Source organism: Lagopus leucura, unplaced genomic scaffold, assembly GCF_019238085.1.
Source record: "Lagopus leucura isolate 7727_CA_CO unplaced genomic scaffold, USGS_WTPT01 Super-Scaffold_760, whole genome shotgun sequence".
NCBI lineage: Eukaryota > Metazoa > Chordata > Aves > Galliformes > Phasianidae > Lagopus > Lagopus leucura.
In genome coordinates this window covers 6,025,995-6,046,856 of record NW_024962257.1, presented here as the reverse complement: position 1 = coordinate 6,046,856, position 20,862 = coordinate 6,025,995, and the positions used below count along the sequence as shown (strand labels likewise).

Genomic DNA, 20,862 nt, shown 5'->3' with positions numbered 1-20,862 from the left:
CTCCCCTTGTTTTCCAGAGCAGAGCAGGGGCCAGTAGGAAGCAGAAGGCTTCCCTTCTGACTGCCTATGCCCAGCCTCACTGACTGTCTGTCCCCTTGCCATCTCCTGCATGCACACACACATACACACATGCTCTTCTTGTGGAGCACAAGCCACATACTTCTCTCTGCACAAGACCCCTGGGCCCATCTGGCTCCCTCAGCAGCCCCAGGATTTCACGTACAATGACATGGCTGATAGGTAAGACTGGCCAGTGATGGATTTATTCAGATTTTGGATTAGTTTCTCACCCGTTTTCCTTGCAGCCCAGCTGCCAATGGGAGGGTGTGATGAGTCTTGGAGTTGTGGTGCCTTGGATCCAAGGTGATCGTGACTCATTGAGTGCAGAACCTATCTGGGTGTCCTGCACCCTCTTTGGGAATCAGACAGTGGAAACTACAGCCCTCTGCTGCTCTGGAGATGTCCACTTGGTTAGGAGGAATCCTGAGATGCTGGTGGGAGGTGTGTGAAGTTCTTGGGTATCCAGCAAACCCCTTCCCCTGGGTCTGCTTTGTCTCTGAATTTTTTCTTGCAGTATTTAAGGAGCAGGCTCATCTACGAAGTGCAGGATGCTGAGTATGAGATGAACTGAGATGCTCAAGTCCCATGGCATAGTACTGGATGCCATCAGTGGCCAGGCCTCAGCTTGGTGATGTGTCCCAGTGAGGTCCCTGAGCCTTTTGCAGTGTCTCTACCCTTCCCATAGGGCTGCACTTCAGAGTCTCTTTTCTCCCCTGGCTGGAATGTCCCTGGGCAGCTCCCCAGCGAGTGGCTGAGGATTCAGGCCAGAATGCATTATAGGAATGATGAGATCATCCATGTTTGGCATCACCAAAATTTTCTGTAAAGAGGAATCCAGAATAACAAGAAATTGATTTTGAGTACCACAACTGGCAGGGTTTGCTCAGCCCTTTAGTGAACCCAGCCCTTAAGGTCAGGCACCTGAAATTCATGCTGCAGCTTCTTCTCAATCCACTCAGTGACATGTACGAATGTTACCTCCCTCTCACCCAGCTTTGGGCACACCTTCAGCTCCAGCTGGGGTGGAACTCGGAAGCTGTACCTGTGGGGGGAGAGGATGGAGGCAGAAAGCATCATGTCCCGTACACATGGCACAGCCCACATGACCAGCTTGCCAGAGGCCTCACTGCTGGATTCTGGGGACCTGTGTCCCAGGAGGAGGTGGCCAGATTGTGGTAGGAGGGGTACATCCCAAAATTGCATTTTTGCATCTCCTCCCAGGTGGAGACCAGGAAGGTCTGAGGGTCCTTTTGGGAGAGCAGCCCTGGCTTGCTGGGACCCTAGATGAACCCACATCCCAGCCCTGGTTTCTTGACCAAGCCACAGGGAGATGGGAAGATGGCAGGAGGATGCACATGGAGCCCACCCAGAAGGAAGGAGAGCTGGTACCAGACACGGTCAGTTGGTGGCGGTGGCACATTCACAGCCAAGGTGCCTGCCAGCTCCTGCACCTCCACCATCAGCAGCAGTGGTGTGTTGGAAACTTCCTCGATCTTCTTTTTGATGAACTCATTTTCCGTCGCCTTCTGGAAGTACTTGGACTTGGCAATCTTATCCACAAAGCGCAGGATCTTCCGGCCCGTGCTGTTGCTGCTGACATGGCTGAGACGAGGGGACCCGCAGGATGAGACCCCTCAGAGACACAAGTCCCTTTCCAGGGGTCACCATGAGGTGGTGGGGTGCCCTCCTGTACCCCGCAGCATCTCAATCCCAGAATTTCCCCCTCACCCTTCAGTGCCTGGTGGCTGGACTCGCTCCCCTGGGGTTCCAGCAGGCTCTGCGGTGACAATGTCCTCCTCATCAGAGGAGCCAGCACTGGATGACTCTGCATCACTGTCTGCCAGCAGGATGAGCCGAGGCTTGGTCCTGTGAGTCCATGGCTGCATCAGTGCAATGCCATGGGAACAGCACCCTCTCACCTTGCTCGGGTGGAAGGATGTAGGTGAAACCCAGCCCTGTAAGGTCACCTTACCCTTCTCCGCTTGGCTCCACCTGGCTACTGTCCTCTGCAGCACCCTCCTTCCCCAGCTTGCAGAGGTTCATCTTTGTCTCAAGGGTCATCTGCAATGAGCCGCTGTAGGTGACCTCCATGTCCACCCAGAGACCTGCCAACAAGAGAGGGATTGAGCCCCCATCCATGCCACAGTGACTGCTCATGTGCTTCCTAAAGCCTCCCTGCTTGGAATCCAGGCTGGCACCTTGATAATAGCCACCATGGAGCCAGCCCTGCTGTTCCTGCTGCTCTGCAGGGTTCTTACCTCGCTCATTGATGGTGGGCTTGGAGGCACTGAGGATGGAAGGAATGGATGTGCCCATGTCCAGCTCTGTCAGTTTCAGCTCATTCATAAAATATGGGAGCTAAAGGAGGGGAACCACATGGGGATGGTCACCACAGCCTGGCACCCACTAAGAAGATAGGACAGGGTTCCTGTGGGTGCTGCCATCTCCTGTGCCGATTCCTGCTTCTCACCTTGATCTTGCTCAGCTTTTTCTGGATCTTGCTGGACACCTGCTCGGCCCAGTAACGCTCCCGGAGGAAGTCCCAGAAGATGCGCCCTACCAGTGCATTCACCCAGGCCACACAGCCCTCACTGCACCCAGCTGTGTCTTCACTGAGCTGTGAGCGGGAAGAAGCCATGAGTGCCTGGAGTCAGTTGGGACCCCATGGGCTGGGGCCCTGCACTGCAGCTTAGCTGCTCCAACCATGGTTTTGAGAAGGAGATGAACACCAAGGCTGGGAGACAGTAGTGCATGTGGTTCATCAGCTCTGCTCAGTGCTTGCATCCAACTCTGGGTTCTCACCTTGGTGGCTGCGGGGCTGCCCAGTGTGCTGTGAGGGGGGCTCTGCTCTGGGCTGCTCCCCGTTTCTGCCGGCACAAATTGGGCCATGTATGTGCTGTAATCCAAAAAAATCTTCTGCTGAAAGATTCCGGCCAGCTCCTTGGATCTGATGGCAGAGGGGATGTCCTCAGTGCTCCCACTAATGCTGCTGGCACCACTCTGTGCAGCCGGTTCTTTGCCTGGGGACACAGGAACATGTGCAAGGCTGGCTGCAGCAAGAGGTGATGCGTGCAGGATGATGTGCCATGATGCATATGCAGCGATGTGCTGCATGGCTGCCGTGCACACACACCTTATGCTGCAGAAAGGGAATCTTGCAGGTTGGAGGACTCTGCATAGGTGAGCCCTGTTTCTGCTTCTGCTTCTCCCTCCCCATTCACCGGTGCCTATTCAGAGCCCATCCTCCCCGCACATGGCTCTGGATCCCTCCCAGAGGTCACATCTCACCTGGCCTGGCTTCACCATGGCTGCTGCTGGGGGTCCCACGGCAGGCTCGCAGAAGATGATGGTACCACTCCTCCTTCTCCCTTCCTGTCCTCCCAAAGAGGTACAGGCACCTTTCCCTGCAGTTCCCTGGGACGTCCTGGCCAGGTGCCTGCGGCTTCCTCGTCCCTTCTTCCCCTGGCTGCTCTGTGCCATGCTCATCGCTGCTCCTGTGCTCTGTGTCTGTCTGCTCCGGGAAGAGGATGCAGATGGGGTACTTCTTGTTCCATAGTCGCTTTCGGGCCAAGCCGGGGGGGCAGAGGGAGACCTGCAACATCAAGAGGAGCCATGAGGCACTGCGTGCTCCCTGAGAGGGGACAATCCCAGCTCCCAGAGCACCTTGGCACCACTCATATCGTAGCAGCGATGGCTGACGAAGGTGACATCGAGGATCTCCTCTGCGAAGGTGGCCTGGCGTGGGATGTTGCTTTTGGGGTAGGACAGCTTGAGGGCGGCCCCATCCAGCGTGGCCAGCACCGAGTGTGTGAGTGACGGGTGGTACAGCTCGGGGTCGTAGGTGTGCAGCTGGTTCAGCCAGCCCTGCGGGGACAGAGCCGGCCGGCCGTGGGCTCCCCAGTCCACCCCACAATGCCTACTGCTGCCCTTTTCCTACCTGCAGGCCGTGGGCTCCCTGCAGGCTGTCTGGGAGCAGCTCGGGGCGCAGGCGCGGCAGCGGTGGTGGCTTCAGCAGGAGGAGCAGGACGGCAAGCAGGCCCAGCAGCAGGCCACAGGTGAGGCCCAGGCAGAGGCCTGCAGCGTAGGGTGGCAGCGGCAGCACCAGGTAACCGTAGGTGAGCAGCGCAATGCAAGCCAAGGCCCGGCCCGGCACCGCGCCCCCAGGCAGGGCTGATGGCGGTGGCTGCTCCGGGGGCTCGGCCTTGCGCCGCGCCACCTCCACCACCTGGATGACGTCCCCGTAGGAGCAGATCTCGTAGCGGCAGTTCAGGGTGGGTTCCCAGGGGCTCCAGTCCCGCGCTCGCTGCCCCCCGTCCCCTCTGCCCCCCGATTCCCCTCGCCCTGGACTGCCCCCTGCCTTTGCCTGGCCTGCAGGGCCGCTTTCCTCGGCCATCAGGCGACTCAGGCGGCTGAGGGGCTCCTGCACGGCCTCTGACAGCCGCCTCCTGGTGTCCTCCAGCCTGGCCTCCCGCAGCCGGAGCAGCGCGGTGCGGCTCTCCGACGGGGACACACTGGGGGAAGATGGAGCTGTGCGGGATCTGGACGGGCCCAGCCGCGATTGGGGACCCCGTGGGACGTCAGCCAGGAGCATGGAGAGGGGCTTCGTGTCCCCCTCCATGGGGAACAGGGTCACGCTGCCCTCCCTGCCACGGCCATTCTCCCTGGTGCTGGTGGGATGGGACTTTGTCCCTTCGATGTCCCTGTGTCGAGGAGAGCCCGGGGATGGTGCCAGGGCTGGAGAGGCCTCCGCCGCCACTGCAGCCTGGTCTGCCATTGCTCGCATCGCCGGCGGTGCTGCTGAGAGAAGAGCAGAGAGCAGCTCAGCTCGGTGCCACATAGAGACACAGCACATCGCTGCCAAAAAACCCAAGGCTGCCATGATCTGGGTGCCTCTGGGCCTAATTTGGGATATGCCTTTGGGGACTGGGCTGCCACTGCCAGCGGGCTCATCGGGGTGCCTGACCTCCACCGCTGTCCCTCCCCTTGCAGCATCCCCACAACAGGAGCAGGGATGAGCCTGGGGCTGCCTCGTGCCTATGATCTGCTTCGTTGAGATCTTCAAAGCACTTTCCTACCATGAATTAATTACAGGCTGCATCGCAGCTGCCTCCAACTCCATTTATATAATCTCATGCTTCGTGGCTTTCACTTTGCTCCTCATTTACATGAGCCAACTGTTAACCCCAAATAATCATGTAGGATGCTCAAGGAGAGCACAATGCAGCTTCTGGAGCTAACAGCCCACGGGACCCAGTGCAAGATTCATCCCTGCTCTGCTCCACACTCCTGCAGGATCTGCCCAGTCCCAAGACTGCTCTCCTTGTGTTAACTCAGCAAACCCAGCACCGGGTGGAGCCCTGTGTTCTGGGGCTGGTGCCATCCAGCCTGCAGCACCAGCCTGGTGGTTCGGTGCCGCACTGCCCCCAGCGCCACAACTGCCCCCAGTGCCACCCACAGCCCTCCTCAGCCCTCAGCCATACCTACCAGAAATCCCCAATGCTCGGGGGAGCTGCCTGGCTGCTGCTCCCTGTGCCGGGTCAGGGGCACGCCAGCTCTGCTGTGGTTACCACCTCTCCAGAATTCCTGGGGTTTTAGAAAGCTTAAAAAAGAAAATGGAAAAGAAAATGACTGTTTCCTGAGAGACCATTAGCACAGTGGAAGACTGAGATAATAATAGCCTGTGTTTATATGGGAGTTTTCATCTGGCAGGGACGCCAAGTACAGCGGGGGCTATACACACTTGTGCAAATGCAGTGCAGCCACCTCTGGGGTGCGGGGGAGGCCAGGACTGTGTGGAGCAGTGGGAATGGAACCTGCAGCTGCCAGGCTGGGCCACCAGCAGCCTGCAATGGTGATGCATGGGATGCCCTATCGAAGGAGCTTTGCTTGGAACATGCGCCACTGGACCATGGCTACAAAGGTCAGGAAGCCTCTCAGCCAGACCCATCCTTTCTGCTTCAGATGTAAGGCTGTGAGCCAATCTGGTGCAAAGAAACACGAGCTGCAACCTGTGCCTGCCTGGTGCCTTTGAGCATCTTCCCCCAAAATGCTCCCCTGACACACACAGTACTGAGCACTTCTGCTGTGCTTCACTGCTCAGCATTGGCTCACACTAACAAATGACACCCACATCCTCCCAGGCGGGCCACTGCCAAAGTAATGTTTGCTTCTGTTGAAAAATCAAGGAGAGTTAATTGACAAATTAATTTCCAGCAGTCCTCTCCCATTAATGAGAGCTGTCGATGGCCACTCACTGGAGGAAGGCTGGCTCTGCTCACAGGCTGGTGGCAGAGCTCTGCCTCATCTCTGAGGCTTCTTTCAGCCAGCCAAACAAGTTGGAAATCCCTCCTCTAATTATCTTCACAATACACTGCTGCAGGAACCAAACCGCCCTGGCTATTAGCACTGTAACTGGAGAGCTCTCCACATTATCCCATGATTAAGTACTTCGATGGAAGTCACACTGCAGCCTAAGGACATCAATCTGACAAGTGCAGACTGCTTCTCGGCAAAAACGGAGAGCTTTGAGCACAGGCATGGATTCCCCTCCTGACAAGCCTCCAGTCAGCACAAGATGGGCTGGACAGGTGCTGCTTAACCAGAGACTTTCAGGCTTATGCTGGCTGGAAATCTGTGCCCAGAGGTTCGTGCAGTGCTTCAGTGTGTTTGGAACCCTCTCTGCCCCTCCCTCTCGTTTGCTGACAATGAATTACAAAGGAGGCACCTTCCAAACCACACAGCAACACAGCGTCCTCGGATCCCCCAGCCCTGCCCCGTGCCTGCCACAAACCATCAATCCCTGGGGCTCGAGCGGAGCGTGCCTTTGCCTGAGACACACGTCTGACCTAATTTGAAACGGCAGCATCCAGAGGGCAGGAGTGTGGGGGTCTGCACATGATGGCCCCCCGGCTCTGCTCCTGACTGAGAGACGTGGCCATGTCCGTTGTCATTAAGAACCAGAGCCCATCGGAGTGCTTTGCTCCAGGCCTCCGGGCTCCTGCAGCAGCGGCTCCTCAGGACAGTCACCTGCACTTGTCCCAAAGGCCCTGGTGTTTTTGCTCTTGCAGCAAGCAAGTGCAATCTCAGCGAGAGCCCATGGACTGAATCATCCAATAATATTCAGACACAGCCAGCAGCTCGCAGTGCCAGGTATTTCAGAAGGAAAAGGAAGCGACGCACAGCTCATCGCCTCCCAGCGCCTGCAGTTCACCTTCACAGCAGAGCTGTTCCCTTGCAGCTCACCGGGCTGCTGCCACCACCTCCTCCCCTTGGAGCCCTGAGCTCAGAACGTCCCATAACGTCCCCCAGCGAGCCGTGCACTGCAAGGACGGTCCCCACAGAGTCTGGAGCTCTGCTATGCCTTGCTGAAGTGGCAGGAAGGGCCCCCTGTTGAGCCCGTGTCCCATAGCGACCCACAGGGACCCACAGCTTCTGTCCCCTGGTGCCTAACCTCTTTCCTCCTCACCCAACACGCCCTCCCCAGAGCTTCTCGCTGAGCCCCGAGCGATGAGCTCCAGGGGCTACGCAGCCTCCAGCACCGCTCCGCACTCCCGTACCTGGCTCGGACGGCAGCTCCGGGATGGGTCGGTCCCGGTGCTGAGGAAGGACGAGCGGTGCTGGTGCTGCCCTGGAGAACTGTGCCGGGGGAAAGGGCCGGTGTGGGGCAGTCCCGGTGCTGGAGGATCCTGTGCCGGTGAAGAAGAACCGGTGCCGGTATCGAAGGGCTAATGCCGATGCTGGGCAGAGAAGATCGAGGCCGGAGCCGGTGCTGGAGGTGAGCGGTCGGACCTGCTCCTGGTCTCGGTGTGGCGCCTGGATAGACAGTGCAGGGCTGCGGCTCGCCCCCTTCAGCCGCGGTGCCGGGAGCATCTGCAGGACCCCGCTCCGCCCCGCCGAGCTCCGCCCCGGGGCCGGTCCCGCACGACTCCTTCGGCTCAGCTGCCCCCGGGGCTGTGGGGAAAGAAGCGGGAGGGGAGAACGGGGGCCACCAGCTCCGAGTCCGCCCGGGAGCCGGTCCCGATGCTGCCGCGGGCTAATTAACGGCAGCAGCCGATCCCTCTCCGTATCCCTTCCTGATCCTGCAGGAGCTAATCCTCCTCTCCATCCCTGCCTAATCCTGCAGGAGCCGCCCGTTCCCGGCTGCGGCTGCTCGGCAGTAGCCCCGCCGTTAGGGGCTCAGGAGCTGCGCGTCGACCCCACGTGGCACACGGACACAGGGACACGGGGCTCACAGCTCCCAGAAACGCCAACACCGGCGGAAGGAACGCTGCCACCGTGGGCTGTAGGGGAAGCGGCGGGGGGAACCTCGGCGTTGCGGGACAGCCCGGGGCTCCGCGGCGGCTGCGTCACGGCGCCATCTCGCGGCCGCGGGGCCGTGCCGGTACCGGGGGCGGTGCGGGTACCGGGGGCGGTACCGGGGCGGAGCCGGGCGGCGGCGGACGCAGCCATGTCGTTCTGCTCGTTTTTCGGAGGCGAAGTGTTCAAGGACCACTTCGAGCCGGGTGAGCGGGGCCGGGTGGTGGCGCGGAACCCCGTGTAGGGATGGCGGATTCCGGACCGCAGAGCCCCGCTCGCTGCCGGCTCTCCGGGATCGGCAGTTGTTCGTGATGGCTAAAGTCCAACGCACGTGGGAGTCCCGTGGTGGCTGACGTGGCCGCCGGGCGGCTGGGAACGAGCGGGGATCCCCGCGGCTGACCTCCTCGTGCCATCCTCCCCAGGTGTGTATGTATGCGCCCGGTGCGGCTACGAGCTGTTCTCCAGCCGTTCCAAATACGAGCATTCATCCCCCTGGCCGGCCTTCACCGAGACCATCCACGAGGACAGCGTGTCTAAGCGCAAGGAGCGTCCGGGGGCCTTGAAGGTGATGACTGTGAAACAGCTCCCCCAAAAACCCCAAATCCTCTTTTCTTAGTATCATCTGTCTTTTTTCACTTGTTTTCTAAACCTTCTCTTTATATTGCCAGGTGTCTTGTGGCAAGTGTGGCAATGGGCTGGGCCACGAGTTCCTCAATGACGGCCCCAAGCGGGGGCAGTCCCGGTTCTGAATATTCAGCAGCTCGCTCAAATTCATCCCAAAAGGTGAGGGATGGGGTTTGGTGGTGCCTCCATCCATGCTGTTATTCTGGGGGGAGCTGCTGAAGCCTGGCCATGCTGTGAGGGAATGCGCTGCTCCCAGTCCTAAACAAATCCCAAACATCTCAACTTGGTCAGGCCCCATGGGGACCTTGCTCAGTTAAATGCAGGATGATAGAAGTGGCTGTAGGTCCCTGTGTTTCAGAGGAACCTTGGTGCTGCAAAGCAGGACAAGAGGCTGCTGGAGGATGGGGCTTTGCTGTGTCCTTCCAAGCAGCAGTCACATGTAGGTGTGGTTATTGCCTCTGCTTTGTGCATAGGGAGGAAGTGCAGGGAGGACAGTGCTTCCTTCCTGTATGGTTATTGTGCTTCTTGGTTCCCTGGTATCAGAAAAAGTAAAACAATTTTGGAGGCTGCCTCTGTGTTCAGGGCAGAACCCAGCTGTGCCATGCTGTTCTGTATGTAGGACTGCAATGCTGTGCATGGCAAAGTAACTGCATAAAATGGGTGGGGGCTCTGGAGCCAGGAACACAGGCACTGATTTCTTTCTTTCTCTTCTTTTAGGCAAATCAGACAAAGACCTACAGGAGAAGTAAGTGAGCTGCTCTACATGACCGTTGTGAGGAGCCGTTCTCACAGCTGGGATGTATGGGAGCAGGGACTGTGACGGAGCCCCTGGTTTCCCAGTCTGCTTTCCTGCTCCAAGTCACCTTGGTCCTGGATGCTGGGAGGGAGCTGGGGGTGGGGAGAGGGGCTGCTGAGCTGCACATGCTGGCAGGGCTTGTTTGGCACAAATTGTGCTGAAGGCTGCAGCTCCTGCCCTTTCCCCCTCCCCAGCCATCCCTCCTCCCAGACAACCCTTCCTCTGCCCATGCAAGCAGTGTGTGCTGGGACTGTCACCATCACGGCCAAGAAGGGCTGGCTGTGACCCATCACCGCTGCCACCCGGAGCTGCTTTGCTGCCATCTCCTGCTGGATTAGCTGGGATCAGAATCTGGGTTAATCTCTGGTGCTATTCTGGGCTGGGATCATGGTATGAATTGTCCTCTGTAAATCCTCCTGGGATGCGAGGGCGGTGATGTTTTATGATCCTGCTGGATGGCAGCCAGGCATTTAGCCCTTTGACATCTTGCACGTAGCAGAGGCGGTTGTGGATTCACTGTGACCTTGGGGCTTGGTTCCGGCCTCCCACTGTGTGTGTCACTGTGCTGTAACCCCAGTGATGTTAACGGTTCCCCCTGCTGCAGGGAGGCCAGAAGCAGCCCGCTGACTGCACCTCACACTACTCAGGCTTTACGAATCACGTTTGCATTCTCTCTGCGCTCAAAAGGGCTCTGGCACTGATTTCTCCTTAATTCAGGGCCTGATTCGTGGCCTTCCCTCACCATCCTGCTTTGTTCACTGCCCAGAAACCAAATCCTCCTCTTTGACATCAGCACAGAAGGATTTTTGAACACAGCAACCCTTTGTCTGACCTTTGGGTCTGGCATTGCATCTGTGGTCAATGCATGTAATGGTTCGGCTGCACTCAGGGCACTTCAGAGGCTTTTCTCTGCATTCATTTCATCTCTTCAAACCCCTCTGGCACTGAGAAGTGCAGTGTGCCAGCTTGTCACTGCTGGCCTGGTACCTCCGAATACTGATAATAAACCACTGATTCACTGTATCAGAGAAATAGTTTTCTTCCTTTCTTCTAAAAATCATTTCTGCTGGCACTGTGGTGCTGGGGGGTCCACCCTGGGGCACTTCTCTGCAGGTTTTCTTGGTGGTTGAAGTACACTGAAGGTCTGCAGGAGGCAGGACCTTTGCAAGGCATTGCTACATGCGTCCATTCTGTGTTCCCAAAGTCCTGGCCAGTGACCTGGCAACAGATTTCCTCTATGTCTCTGGATCTCCAGACCTGAGCTGTGAGGGGCAGCCATGGAGCAGCACAGCACCCAGCGTTGGGGCTCTGCAACCTGAACGGTCTGGAGTTGGTGGGAGCTTTATTATCTTTACCCTGGCTTTTGCTGTCTGAAAACGGAGATGCTGATGCTTTAGAGGTCTTTGGGCTTTGCTGGGGTCGCAGTTTAATTGGAAAGATTTTCTTGCTCTTTAAATTGTATTTTAGCTCAACTGCAGCTGGGTTTAGGCTGTTTCACGGCGTGTTCTCAGTGAGCTCCCCAGCTTCTGGCTGGGGCTGGTTCTCTGGGCTTTGCATCCCCACAGTGCTGCCTTTGTCCCCAACTGTCCTGGGCTGGATTCAGCCTCTGATGGCTGTTACTGACTGCTAATCAGCTTCCTGCTGATTGATTCCCTGATCTGCTGCTTCAACTCTGGCCTGGTGACCTCAATCGAGATCCAGAGGCTGGAGGGGGGATTGTCCCCATCCTCATCCCCAGCCCCAGCCCCGTCTCCATCGCTGTCCCCAGCCTGCTTCCCCCGCCCCACCAGTTGGATTTGGGGTATCGGAGCGGACAGCAAGGACATCCCGCATCGCCCCCGGCGCCGCTTGCAGTGCGCGGCCGCAGACACAGGAGGGTGCCAGCGCCGTTCCCAGCCCCGAGCAAAGCTGCAGCCTCCCGCCGTTCCTCTTCGGCTGTCCTCAGCAAAGGGACAGCGGCCTCGGGGAGTGGATTTTCCCTTTGATTTTCCCAATGGAAAAACCACCCCGAGGCGACAAAATCCGGGATGCTCCAGCGGGGCTGAGCGGCTCTGCCGAAATTCCTTCAGAGCCTCTGATGCCCGCGGAGGTTGGGGCAGGGCTGCAGCAGGTGGTGCTGCGGTGAAGGATGCGGCCCCTGTGCCCCCCCAGCACCTCTGACCCCCTCCCCTCCATCCTCCTCTGTCCCACGGTGATGGGCTGCACTCAGCGGTCCTTTCCCCGCCATTAATCCTCGTTTTACTGTTACACTAATGACAATTCTTGCCTTAATGAGAAGGTTTTGCTTAGTTGGGCAAAAGAGGCCCCAGATTGGCGACGTGGGTTTAATGCCATCAAGGGCTCCGAAGACAGAAATTGAATTACGTTAGCAGGCCTACGTAAACTTCCCCGCTTGTTTAAAAGATCATTCATTTCCTCCCCCGTAGCCTCCGGCTGACCTCTATTTTTAATTTTTTAATTTTTTTTTTTATTTGCATGGCCTCTTTGACCCCCCTTGGCACGGCTCCAGCGGTGGAAAGGCGAACGGCCGGAGCCCGGCGAGCCTCAGATTAATTCTCCTAATAAAGCCGACAAGCCCTATAGAAATTACGTTAGGCGAGGAAAAAGAAAATGACCTGCAGGCATTAGGAAGCTCTAATTACCGTTATTCCTTCGAGCCAGTCGGCTGGGCGGGGAGCCCTCTGCCTGCCAAGGGTTTCTTTTACTGTGCACCCTGAGTTTTGGTTTGGTTTGAGTGGAGGGCTCAGAGGGGAGCGCACCTGTAGAGCACATCCACCAACAGCCGGAGAAAATTAAGGGCTTATTTCCCTCCATTCACTGATCATAGGTCTATCTCAATGCCTCCACCCTGCAGCCACCTCTCGCTATCACTGCTCTGTTCCACAGAGTTTCCTCCATCCCAGGGAACCTTCCCAAGCCAAATGTGGAGAAATTCATTCGCAGTTTGCGGTGCGTGTTAATTAGGGAGTTAATGACTGGAACAAGTCAGAGCAGGTCTGAGCTTGCTAGAAAAATGTTTAGCCCAAGGAAAATTGAATTTTTTTTCTTCCCTGGATGCTGAGATCTGATTTTTTAAGGCAATTAGTGAGGGTTTATTTGTTAATCAGTCATACTTACATGCTTGCTCTGGGGTCTTATCTCTTGCTCCCAAGTGCACATCGCTTCTAATCATAATCTCCTTTTCTGATGTGTGAAATGCCTGTCCCTGGGATGCTGCTGGGCCTGAGGGTGTTGGAGCTGCATTCATGCTGCCTCATCCTGTGCCTCTTCCTGTGCTATTTCCCTGCGGAGCACCCAAAGAGCTGAGGGCTCCATCTGCCTCTCAAGCACATCCTGGTTTCTTCAGATGGCTTTCCCTGCTTGGGTCTCCCAGAGCCTGGGACGAAGCACCCCTGGTGTGGAGAAGCAAGAGCATGGTGGGCACCCCATGGCCTAGCATGGAGCTGCCCGAAAGCAGGACTTTTGGAACGAGATGATCTCTAAATCCCTTCCAACCCAGCCATTCCACAATTCTATGATCCTTAAGATTCCTCCAAGCCCAACCATTCTATGGTTCAATGACCTTTAAGGTTCTTACCAACCCAAATCATTCTACAGTTCTGTGATCTTTAAGGTTTCTCCCAACCAAAGCCATTCTATGATTCTATGAGAGGTGCTGTTGCAGTGCTGCAGGGGGATCTCACTGCAACCCCCTTTGGTGCAGGGTCTAATATAGCCCCACTGCCGCTTTCAGCAGCGGATCCCACACCCCCAAAATGACATTGGTCCACTGAGAAATGTAACTTTTGCTTAAAAATGCGAAGAGAGCCATTCATGCTCACACAGTTCTGCAGGGTACATTGGCCATCGATGGCCCTGGGGACCACAGGGACACTGCAGACACAGCAGGGCAGCAGTGCTGGTGTCCCATGGGCCGCACGGGGCTTTTAGGTGCTGCACTGCACTGTCTGCAGTAATGATTTGTTGCTTGTAAAACCACCGTGATTAACAGTTTAGCCTCCTAGTTTCATGTCTTATCATGTTTCATCTCTCACGAAAGACATTTACAGTCTATTTTCAACTTCAAAGCAAATGCTTCTTGCGTGAGCATTAAGGAAGGCAAATATTTAAGCAGAACCTGTATGGTATTAGCGTCTCTTGATGTTCCCTGCTGAGTGAGGATTGATGGCTGCCCGAAGAGGCAGGTTTTTCCTATTGTTTTATGCACCAGTGATTAATATTTCATGTTCCCACTGTTATATATTTGCTGGCTGGCACTGACCAACCCTGACAGTGCTTTCTTCATGTCTTATGAGTCTAGCTTTTATGCAGTGCGATGTAGGAAGTGTGACTCTTGGCAAAGCCCTGTGGTCTTATTGAAGCCTCCTGCACAAGTTTTCCAAATTGTGTTCATCTTGATGGCATAAGGGAATACCATGTCTGCCTTCCCCCAGATACCTCTGTCCTATTGCTTTGTTTTGCTCTACCCCTGTCCTTTTTGCTACCCCATCTTTTAGGGTCTCACTGTGGGATGGGGACAGCAGCGACCCTCCTTTAGGGGCTGTGTGCCACCTCTTCCTGGTAGGGACGTTGGAGACGGTACCAGGGCACAGGGATGGCACTGGGGCATGGCTGCCTGTACCTGTGTCACCCCACAGGTTTCATGGTTAAAACCTTGTCAGAGCAGGAGGAAAATAGCCCAAGACCAAATTCCTCTGCTTTGAACCCGATGACACACTGCCGTGCATTCGTCTGAATGCAAAACATATTAAGCCCAGGAACTGCAAGGGACGGCTCTGCTTATCATCCAGCTTGGAGTTCATATAATTCAATTAGGATGAACAGTAAATATAGCTCGTTTTAATTTAGATGGAGGGCTTGCTTCGGCTCTATCCTTTAATTTCAGGAGAAGGGAAGCAGTGGGAGGACTGCCAAGAATTTTTGCCAAACCCACAGCGGCTCCAGGGCTGCGGGTGCAGAGGCCACCTCTGAGTGGGCACCCTCATGGGGGGAGGAACCCCACCAAGCACCAAGACTGCAAAGCTGCCGCAGTGTTAGGTGCAAAACCATGGCTGGAAAGCCATAGGGAGGAAAGAGTGGTGCAGTCTGCTGGAAGAGGAAGTGATCAGCTCAGGAGAGAGCTGCAGACACGCAACTTTGGGACCGCGTGGCATCCTTAGGAGATGATTTTAAATGCGTGCATCTTGTCTGCATCGTGGTCTATCTTTGTTCCCCTCTGATGTCTTGAGGCTGGGATGGTATTTTATGTCCCTGCTCGTGCCTGCCAGCAGCATGACAGCGCTGTTGGAAATTAACTTCTCTGTGCTTCAAGCATCTTGCAGTCATGAAATCAAAGTGAGGGATCAAACCCATTAATCTCCGATTAATTTAAGCTGTTGATTCTGGTGGGCCAAGCACTTGGGCTTGGGTGGGGGACAGAATGCTCAGGGTGTGCTCAGCAACATCCCTGTCCATCTGTCTATAGGCACTCCATGCAAAATTTGGGCAAAACTGACTTTTTGCCACAGACTCATCTGCCTGAATGAGATAACCCCAGCTGTGGTACTTCTCATCTGCTTGCCCCAGAAAATCACAGAACCATAGGATCAAGCCAAACTCCAACTCTGTGCCTCCAACCCATCTGCAGTGGGTGCCATCAGGTGGGTTTAGGTGAACACTTCTGCCTGTAAGTAGGTGAAATGGGGGGAAATAATAAGAAGCTGCAATTTGCCAATACATGCTGCAGGGTGAGACGGGTCGTGTCTTCAATTACAGCTGCTCACGTGTGTGAGCCACCAAAATATGCAAGGTATTCATTTAATTTCTCCATCTGAGGCCAGCACAGTATCTTGATGCTTATCAAAACAGAGCTTTGGATGTATGCTCTGGGGAGGAAACTTACTCCCGCAGACAGCCCACGTCAAGCTGAGACACCACTTAAATCTTCAAAACGGGGCCCCTACTGAACACTGATGTGCGCTGCTCCCGGTTGGAGCAGATTGCTGTTACGGGGTATTAAGCAGGATCTGAGTTTCTCCTCCATGTGTCGGTGGGCCTCGGGGGATTCCTTACCCCTCTCCTCTGACCAGGGCAGTGCCATGGGAGCTGCAGCCCTGAGCTCAGCCTCTGCTGTGCTGCAGCCACACATCCCCAAGGATACGCAGCCCGTGGGGAAGGCTCAGAGACTGCAAAGCCATAAAGCAGTCTGTAAAATTAGTGGCTAATTAGTGGTGACCCACTGCAGGATACCGCTGTAGCGTGGCTCCCCAGGCTGAGGCGTTTGCTTGTAGCCCAGAGCTATGTGGTAATTGCAAAATTAGGGCAAAACAAGTGATTTGTTGCTACAAATGAGGGGAACAAACAGAACAGGGATGGACCTCCACCAGAGCTCTTGCAAGGCTGAATTCTGCCTCTGTCTGCCTCTCAGTTCATAGCTCTGGTCTGCGGGAAGGGACAAGGCTGTGCCTTATCCCTGGACAGAGCATGCTCTGCCTCTTCCACTGGTTTGCAGAAGGGTTTGGGTGCTCTGCTCCCAGCATGCAGGAATGGAGAACAGATGGGAGCAGCGATGCACAGTGTGGTCCTCTGACACCAAACCTATTGTCCCCTGCTGCCACAGCCCATAGATGCTCTTGCAGCCTCTGTGCTGGTGACAACAGTTGGATATTGGTTGCATATTTATTGCATATTTGTTGGACATTGGTTGTTGGTGGATTTGGAAGGTCGGTGTAGGCAGCCCCAAGCTGGGCAGCCATTGAGGCAAGCTGAACCGAGCACTGCAAAGCATTTGCCATAGAATCTGAAGAATTTGGAGTGAAACCCCCAAAGAAATTAAGCACAGATGGGTTGCAGGGGGAAAAAAAGAGCCTGAATTCCTTCACCACTGCTTGTCCCCTATGCAGGACAGAGCTGGCTTCACAGCTGGGCAGGCTCTATGCCGAGAACATTGGCTCCTGTGGCATCCCATCCTACAGGATTCCATCCCACAGGATCTCATCCTACAATTTCTCATCTGTGGGTTCCAATCTTGCAGGCTCCCATCCCACACCCACACATGGTCTCACCCCCAAAGCACCAGCCCTTGGAAGCAGCAAAGTGCAGAGGACACACGTGACAACAAGGAACCTTTCTTGTTCAATTAACAGCACTGGAAAAAGAGGCCCTCAGGCACAGCTGAAGGATGATACAAGGAGTGCCAGCAGCTCCAGCCCCACACCAACATTTCTGACTCATAATTGCTGGGATTTGGGGCTTTCTGCTTGGGCTGCATCTATGTGCTACCTCCAGCACTTCAGAAAGTTCAAATGCAACACACTCAATGCTGCTGATTGCATTAATGGGTAGAAACGAGGTATAATTGTTCCTCTGTGCAAAATCCATCAGCAGAACGGCAGCAGCTCGAGCTGCGGGTGGGCACGATCTGATCCCCAACTGCAGCGGGAAGGAAGGCTGCGGGGCTGCTCCCAGCAGGCAGAGCAGAATGGGTCATGCCATGGGGTGTTTTTTCCTCTCCAAAGGTGCTGTGGATAATTGCTGTTTGTAGGGCTAATTGCACGGCGGCGCGTTCGATGCGTTCCCATATGCAGAGCGGCATTAAACGACATCCAGATGAAGCGAGCTCTGGCGCAGGGCCGGGCCGGACGAAGGAGGCGTGCGCACGGATGTGGCCCTCCAGATGCAAGCAATAAGGCTAACGGATCTTGATTTCATCTGTCAAGTAATTGGGCTGGAAGTCTGTGCATGCTAATGACTCCACATCAAGCGGCTCGGGGCTCAGATGTGACCCATCCCGCTCCCTGGGGAGCACGGGCGGCTGCAGCCCGCGGTGGTCGTGATGAATATCCCCCAGATGTTATCCCATCGGGTGAGTGAGCCCCACATGGATGTTGTTAATAATACCAAAGATCTGAGGTTAAAAAGGACCGGGGGGCATCCACATGGGCTCCCGTGGGCTGTGGGGAGGGTGAGAGGGGCCCACACTGAGGTGCCCACAGGTCCTGCTGAGCCTGAAAGGGTCAATGCTGCTCCTGCGGGTGCTGTAGGTCATGCCTCAGGATTTGGGGATCACTGAGGGTCTGCCCACCTGTAGCCTCCAAATTTCATCCATCTCCTGTGTAGGGCATGGAGGGGGGATTCTGCAGAGCAGCTTTGGAGGCAGCCCCTTCTCCTTGCCTGGCCAGAGACCATCCCAATGGCACATTAGGTTGGATGTCACAGCTCTGCAATGCCTTGGAGCCAGCTGCAGTGCTGAGTGGGATGATGGCACTGCTTACATCACTCTGGGATCATACGGTTGGTACTGGAGTGGAGCAGAGACCTCACCCAGCTCAGCATCCCTTGGCCAGATGTAATGCAGCACAAGGAAGTGTTGCTTCCACCATTGGGCAGCACCTGTCTCCTCCTGGAACTGATGCAGGGACTCAGCTCCTGGCTCAGGGAGCAGGGTGTGGGATGGATGGCGTGATGCTAAACCCATTGCCAGCCATCTCAGATTTTATACACTCGTTTTTGATCATTGTCTACCCTGCTCTGTGGACACCTGGGATGCTCTCCACCTCCTTCCAACATGAGCTCTCCTGTTATTCAGCCAAAGATTTGGGGCCTACCATGGGATGCTGGTAGGTACCATTTGCCTGCAAGGAATGATGTGGTTCCAGCAGTCTCATGTTCCCTTCAGAGACACTCACTCTGAGCAGCCTCAGGTTACTGCAGCTCCAGGCCTGGCTCCATCTCTCCCAGACGTACCAGGGCTGGCTGAGCTGCCTGAAAGATGCTGTCATCAGCCCAGCTCCAGACACAGCCCCTCTCCCTCCAGTGGGGCTGCACTAACCTGCACTGTGGGGTCAGGCAGCACATGGGGAGCCTGTGCTATAGGAACCAGATGCCCACTGTCATTAGGAAAGGGGATCCTCACCAAGAGACTTCCTTCTCCAAGCTCAGCCTTTTCCAAGCTTTTTTTCCCACCACGTGTGAGCTGGGAGGGAGCCGGGCACCAGAAAGCACGATCTGAATGCTATTGAAGCATGCAGATAAGCACATGCAATCCCCCCAACACCTGCACTTTATTGGTGTGAAGGTATTGCAGCCGGCAGGCAGACCCCATGCCCACTTCTATTCGGAGCTTTCCAGCCTCCTGACGAGTGCTGCAGCACGTGCTCTGCAGATGGTGAGAGATGGGAGATCAACCTTCACCAATGAGCATGGCATGGAGATCCATGGGGACCAACGGGGATGGCAGTGCTTTGGTGGACCCATAGGGTGGGAGAGCTTTGGGGAACCTATAGCGATGGGAGCTCTGGGGGACTCATAGGGTGGGAGAGCTTTGGGGAATGTATGAGGATCGGAGAGCTTTGCTTTTGCTTCTTATCACCCCAAACATCTCCACAGTGTGGATATTTCCCACCCAGCTCATGACCCATGAGTGCCCCTGCGTTGATTTCCATGCTGCAGTTCCGGAGTGCACGTGGCTGCTTGGGGGAACAGGAGCATGAGCTCATCATGTTCATTACCTGATTAGTTACACGTTCATTAGTTGTTCTTAATGGGAAGATATTTTGCTGTCGTAGGGGGTTTACAGAGTTAAGCTTGGAGCAATGAAAAGGGACAAAGAGAACATGTTGCCTGCATGCATGACTTGAACCATTGGTGTGGCTTCTTGGGCAGTGGGCTCTGTTGGGGCTGAAAGTTGTGTTTCTGACCCAAAGTGGCAGCTGGGTTCTTCTCCTGCTACTGGCAAACTCCTGAAGATTAGGTTTTCCCAAATGGAATCCTCCAAATGCTGCTATTACTGTGTGATGCATTTGAGATGCTCTCTCCAAAACTTCACTCTGTTTCGCTATGGCTCAGCTCTGTTCCACGCACCGCAGTTGTTGATCCCACAGCTTCACCTCTGCTTGGCTACTGGAAACGTGGCTGAATTGAAGCCAAATGAAAGCAGCCCCCCACCTGAGCCAGGAATTAGCAGTGGGCATGCTGGAGTTTCATAGACTTGTAAACGTGGCCATCTGCACCTTGAGACGTTTTGCTTTAAGTCAAACAAGCAAAGCAACCCCCTACCCACAAATGAATTATTTTTTTTTTGCAAAAAAGAAGAAACTTGTAAAGTGGTTTGCTTGAAACAAAGTGCTTCCCGCAGAGGTTGGGCACGGCAGCACGGAGTTCCCCGGCTGCAACTTGGTGTGAGCACATGGTGCTGGGTGAAGAACAGCTCTGTGTGCCCACAGGGGGGATTTTGCAAGAGGGGATCATCACCCCAGCTCCACACACCAAGACAACAAGCTCTGCTGGTGTGATATGGCACGGAGATGCCCAGCTGTGCTCCAGCCCTCCCATCTGCCATGGGTGTGGGGCTGCTCACATTTGCTGAGTCGGAGGATGCCACCGATTTAGACCTGCAAACAAACACGCCATGCAGAATGAAGGCTGGTGTTCATGTTCATCGATGGCTGCTCAGAGCCTTCACTGGGATGCTTCCAAGCGCATTAAAGATACATCTATCTGGCATGTAATTAACTCTAAATGAGATCAGCAATGAACACATAATGATGGTTCCACTGAATTATTACGCTCATAAGGAGCAGGTAAGCAGTTGTTGAGATGCTGCTGGCCGGTCAGTCAACTGTGCACCACACTGGCTGATGTAGCAGGCAGGCAGAAAGAACCATGGGGGCCCTTTGCTACTAACGAGAGGCAGCTAATGAAGGTTGGGTCCCCAGACTGCACCGGCTGCTTTGGCTGCAGCAATTCTTCCCCTGCAAACACAGTGATATTTGGTGTCTTCTCCAAGGTGTGACTTTCTCAGTTGGAAATGGTTTTTGTTGGGCTGGGGGCAACCAAACAGTCCTCTGATGAGCTGCCGACTCCATCTGGATGGGTTTCACCTCATGTATCTCAACAGGATTAAAAAATCCTATAGAAAAATAAAGAAAAGCCTATAGAAGAATCATGTGACTGGATGCTGGCTATCAGCAAACCAATAAGAAACGTCTCATTGTTTTTATGCCTTCCCATTCCCTGTGTTTTGGGTTTTTTTTGCTTCCAGGATGAAGAGAAGCTGTTGTCACTGCTGAGATTTCGCCCAGGAGGGCACCAATAAGGGAATAATTGCA

General features: G+C 55.2%; 2 protein-coding genes across 3 annotated transcripts; one reads left to right on the top strand and one right to left on the bottom strand.

The window, feature by feature from the left end:
* Positions 1-237: 237 nt before the first annotated feature.
* LOC122176105 (testis-expressed protein 2-like) lies at positions 238-5,655 on the bottom strand. Of its 2 annotated transcripts, none has more exons than XM_042864389.1 (12): positions 5,545-5,655; positions 3,998-4,857; positions 3,724-3,924; positions 3,349-3,652; positions 2,863-3,080; positions 2,531-2,677; positions 2,319-2,418; positions 2,033-2,165; positions 1,789-1,926; positions 1,450-1,662; positions 982-1,102; positions 238-880 (listed from the first exon to the last, which is right to left on the bottom strand). In XM_042864389.1, exons 2-12 carry the CDS (start codon positions 4,841-4,843, stop codon positions 755-757), a joined length of 2,547 nt encoding a protein of 848 aa, XP_042720323.1. In that variant the 5' UTR covers positions 4,844-4,857; positions 5,545-5,655; the 3' UTR covers positions 238-754. The 2 variants fall into 2 exon arrangements, with proteins under 2 accessions (XP_042720323.1, XP_042720324.1); XM_042864390.1 differs by having other exon boundaries at positions 3,998-4,854.
* Positions 5,656-8,469: 2,814 nt separating this feature from the next.
* On the top strand, positions 8,470-10,798 carry MSRB1 (methionine sulfoxide reductase B1). The gene is made up of 4 exons (XM_042864659.1): positions 8,470-8,561; positions 8,778-8,920; positions 9,024-9,138; positions 9,697-10,798. The coding sequence occupies exons 1-4, from the start codon at positions 8,507-8,509 to the stop codon at positions 9,726-9,728; spliced, it is 345 nt and encodes a 114-aa protein (XP_042720593.1). The 5' UTR covers positions 8,470-8,506; the 3' UTR covers positions 9,729-10,798.
* Positions 10,799-20,862: the final 10,064 nt, after the last annotated feature.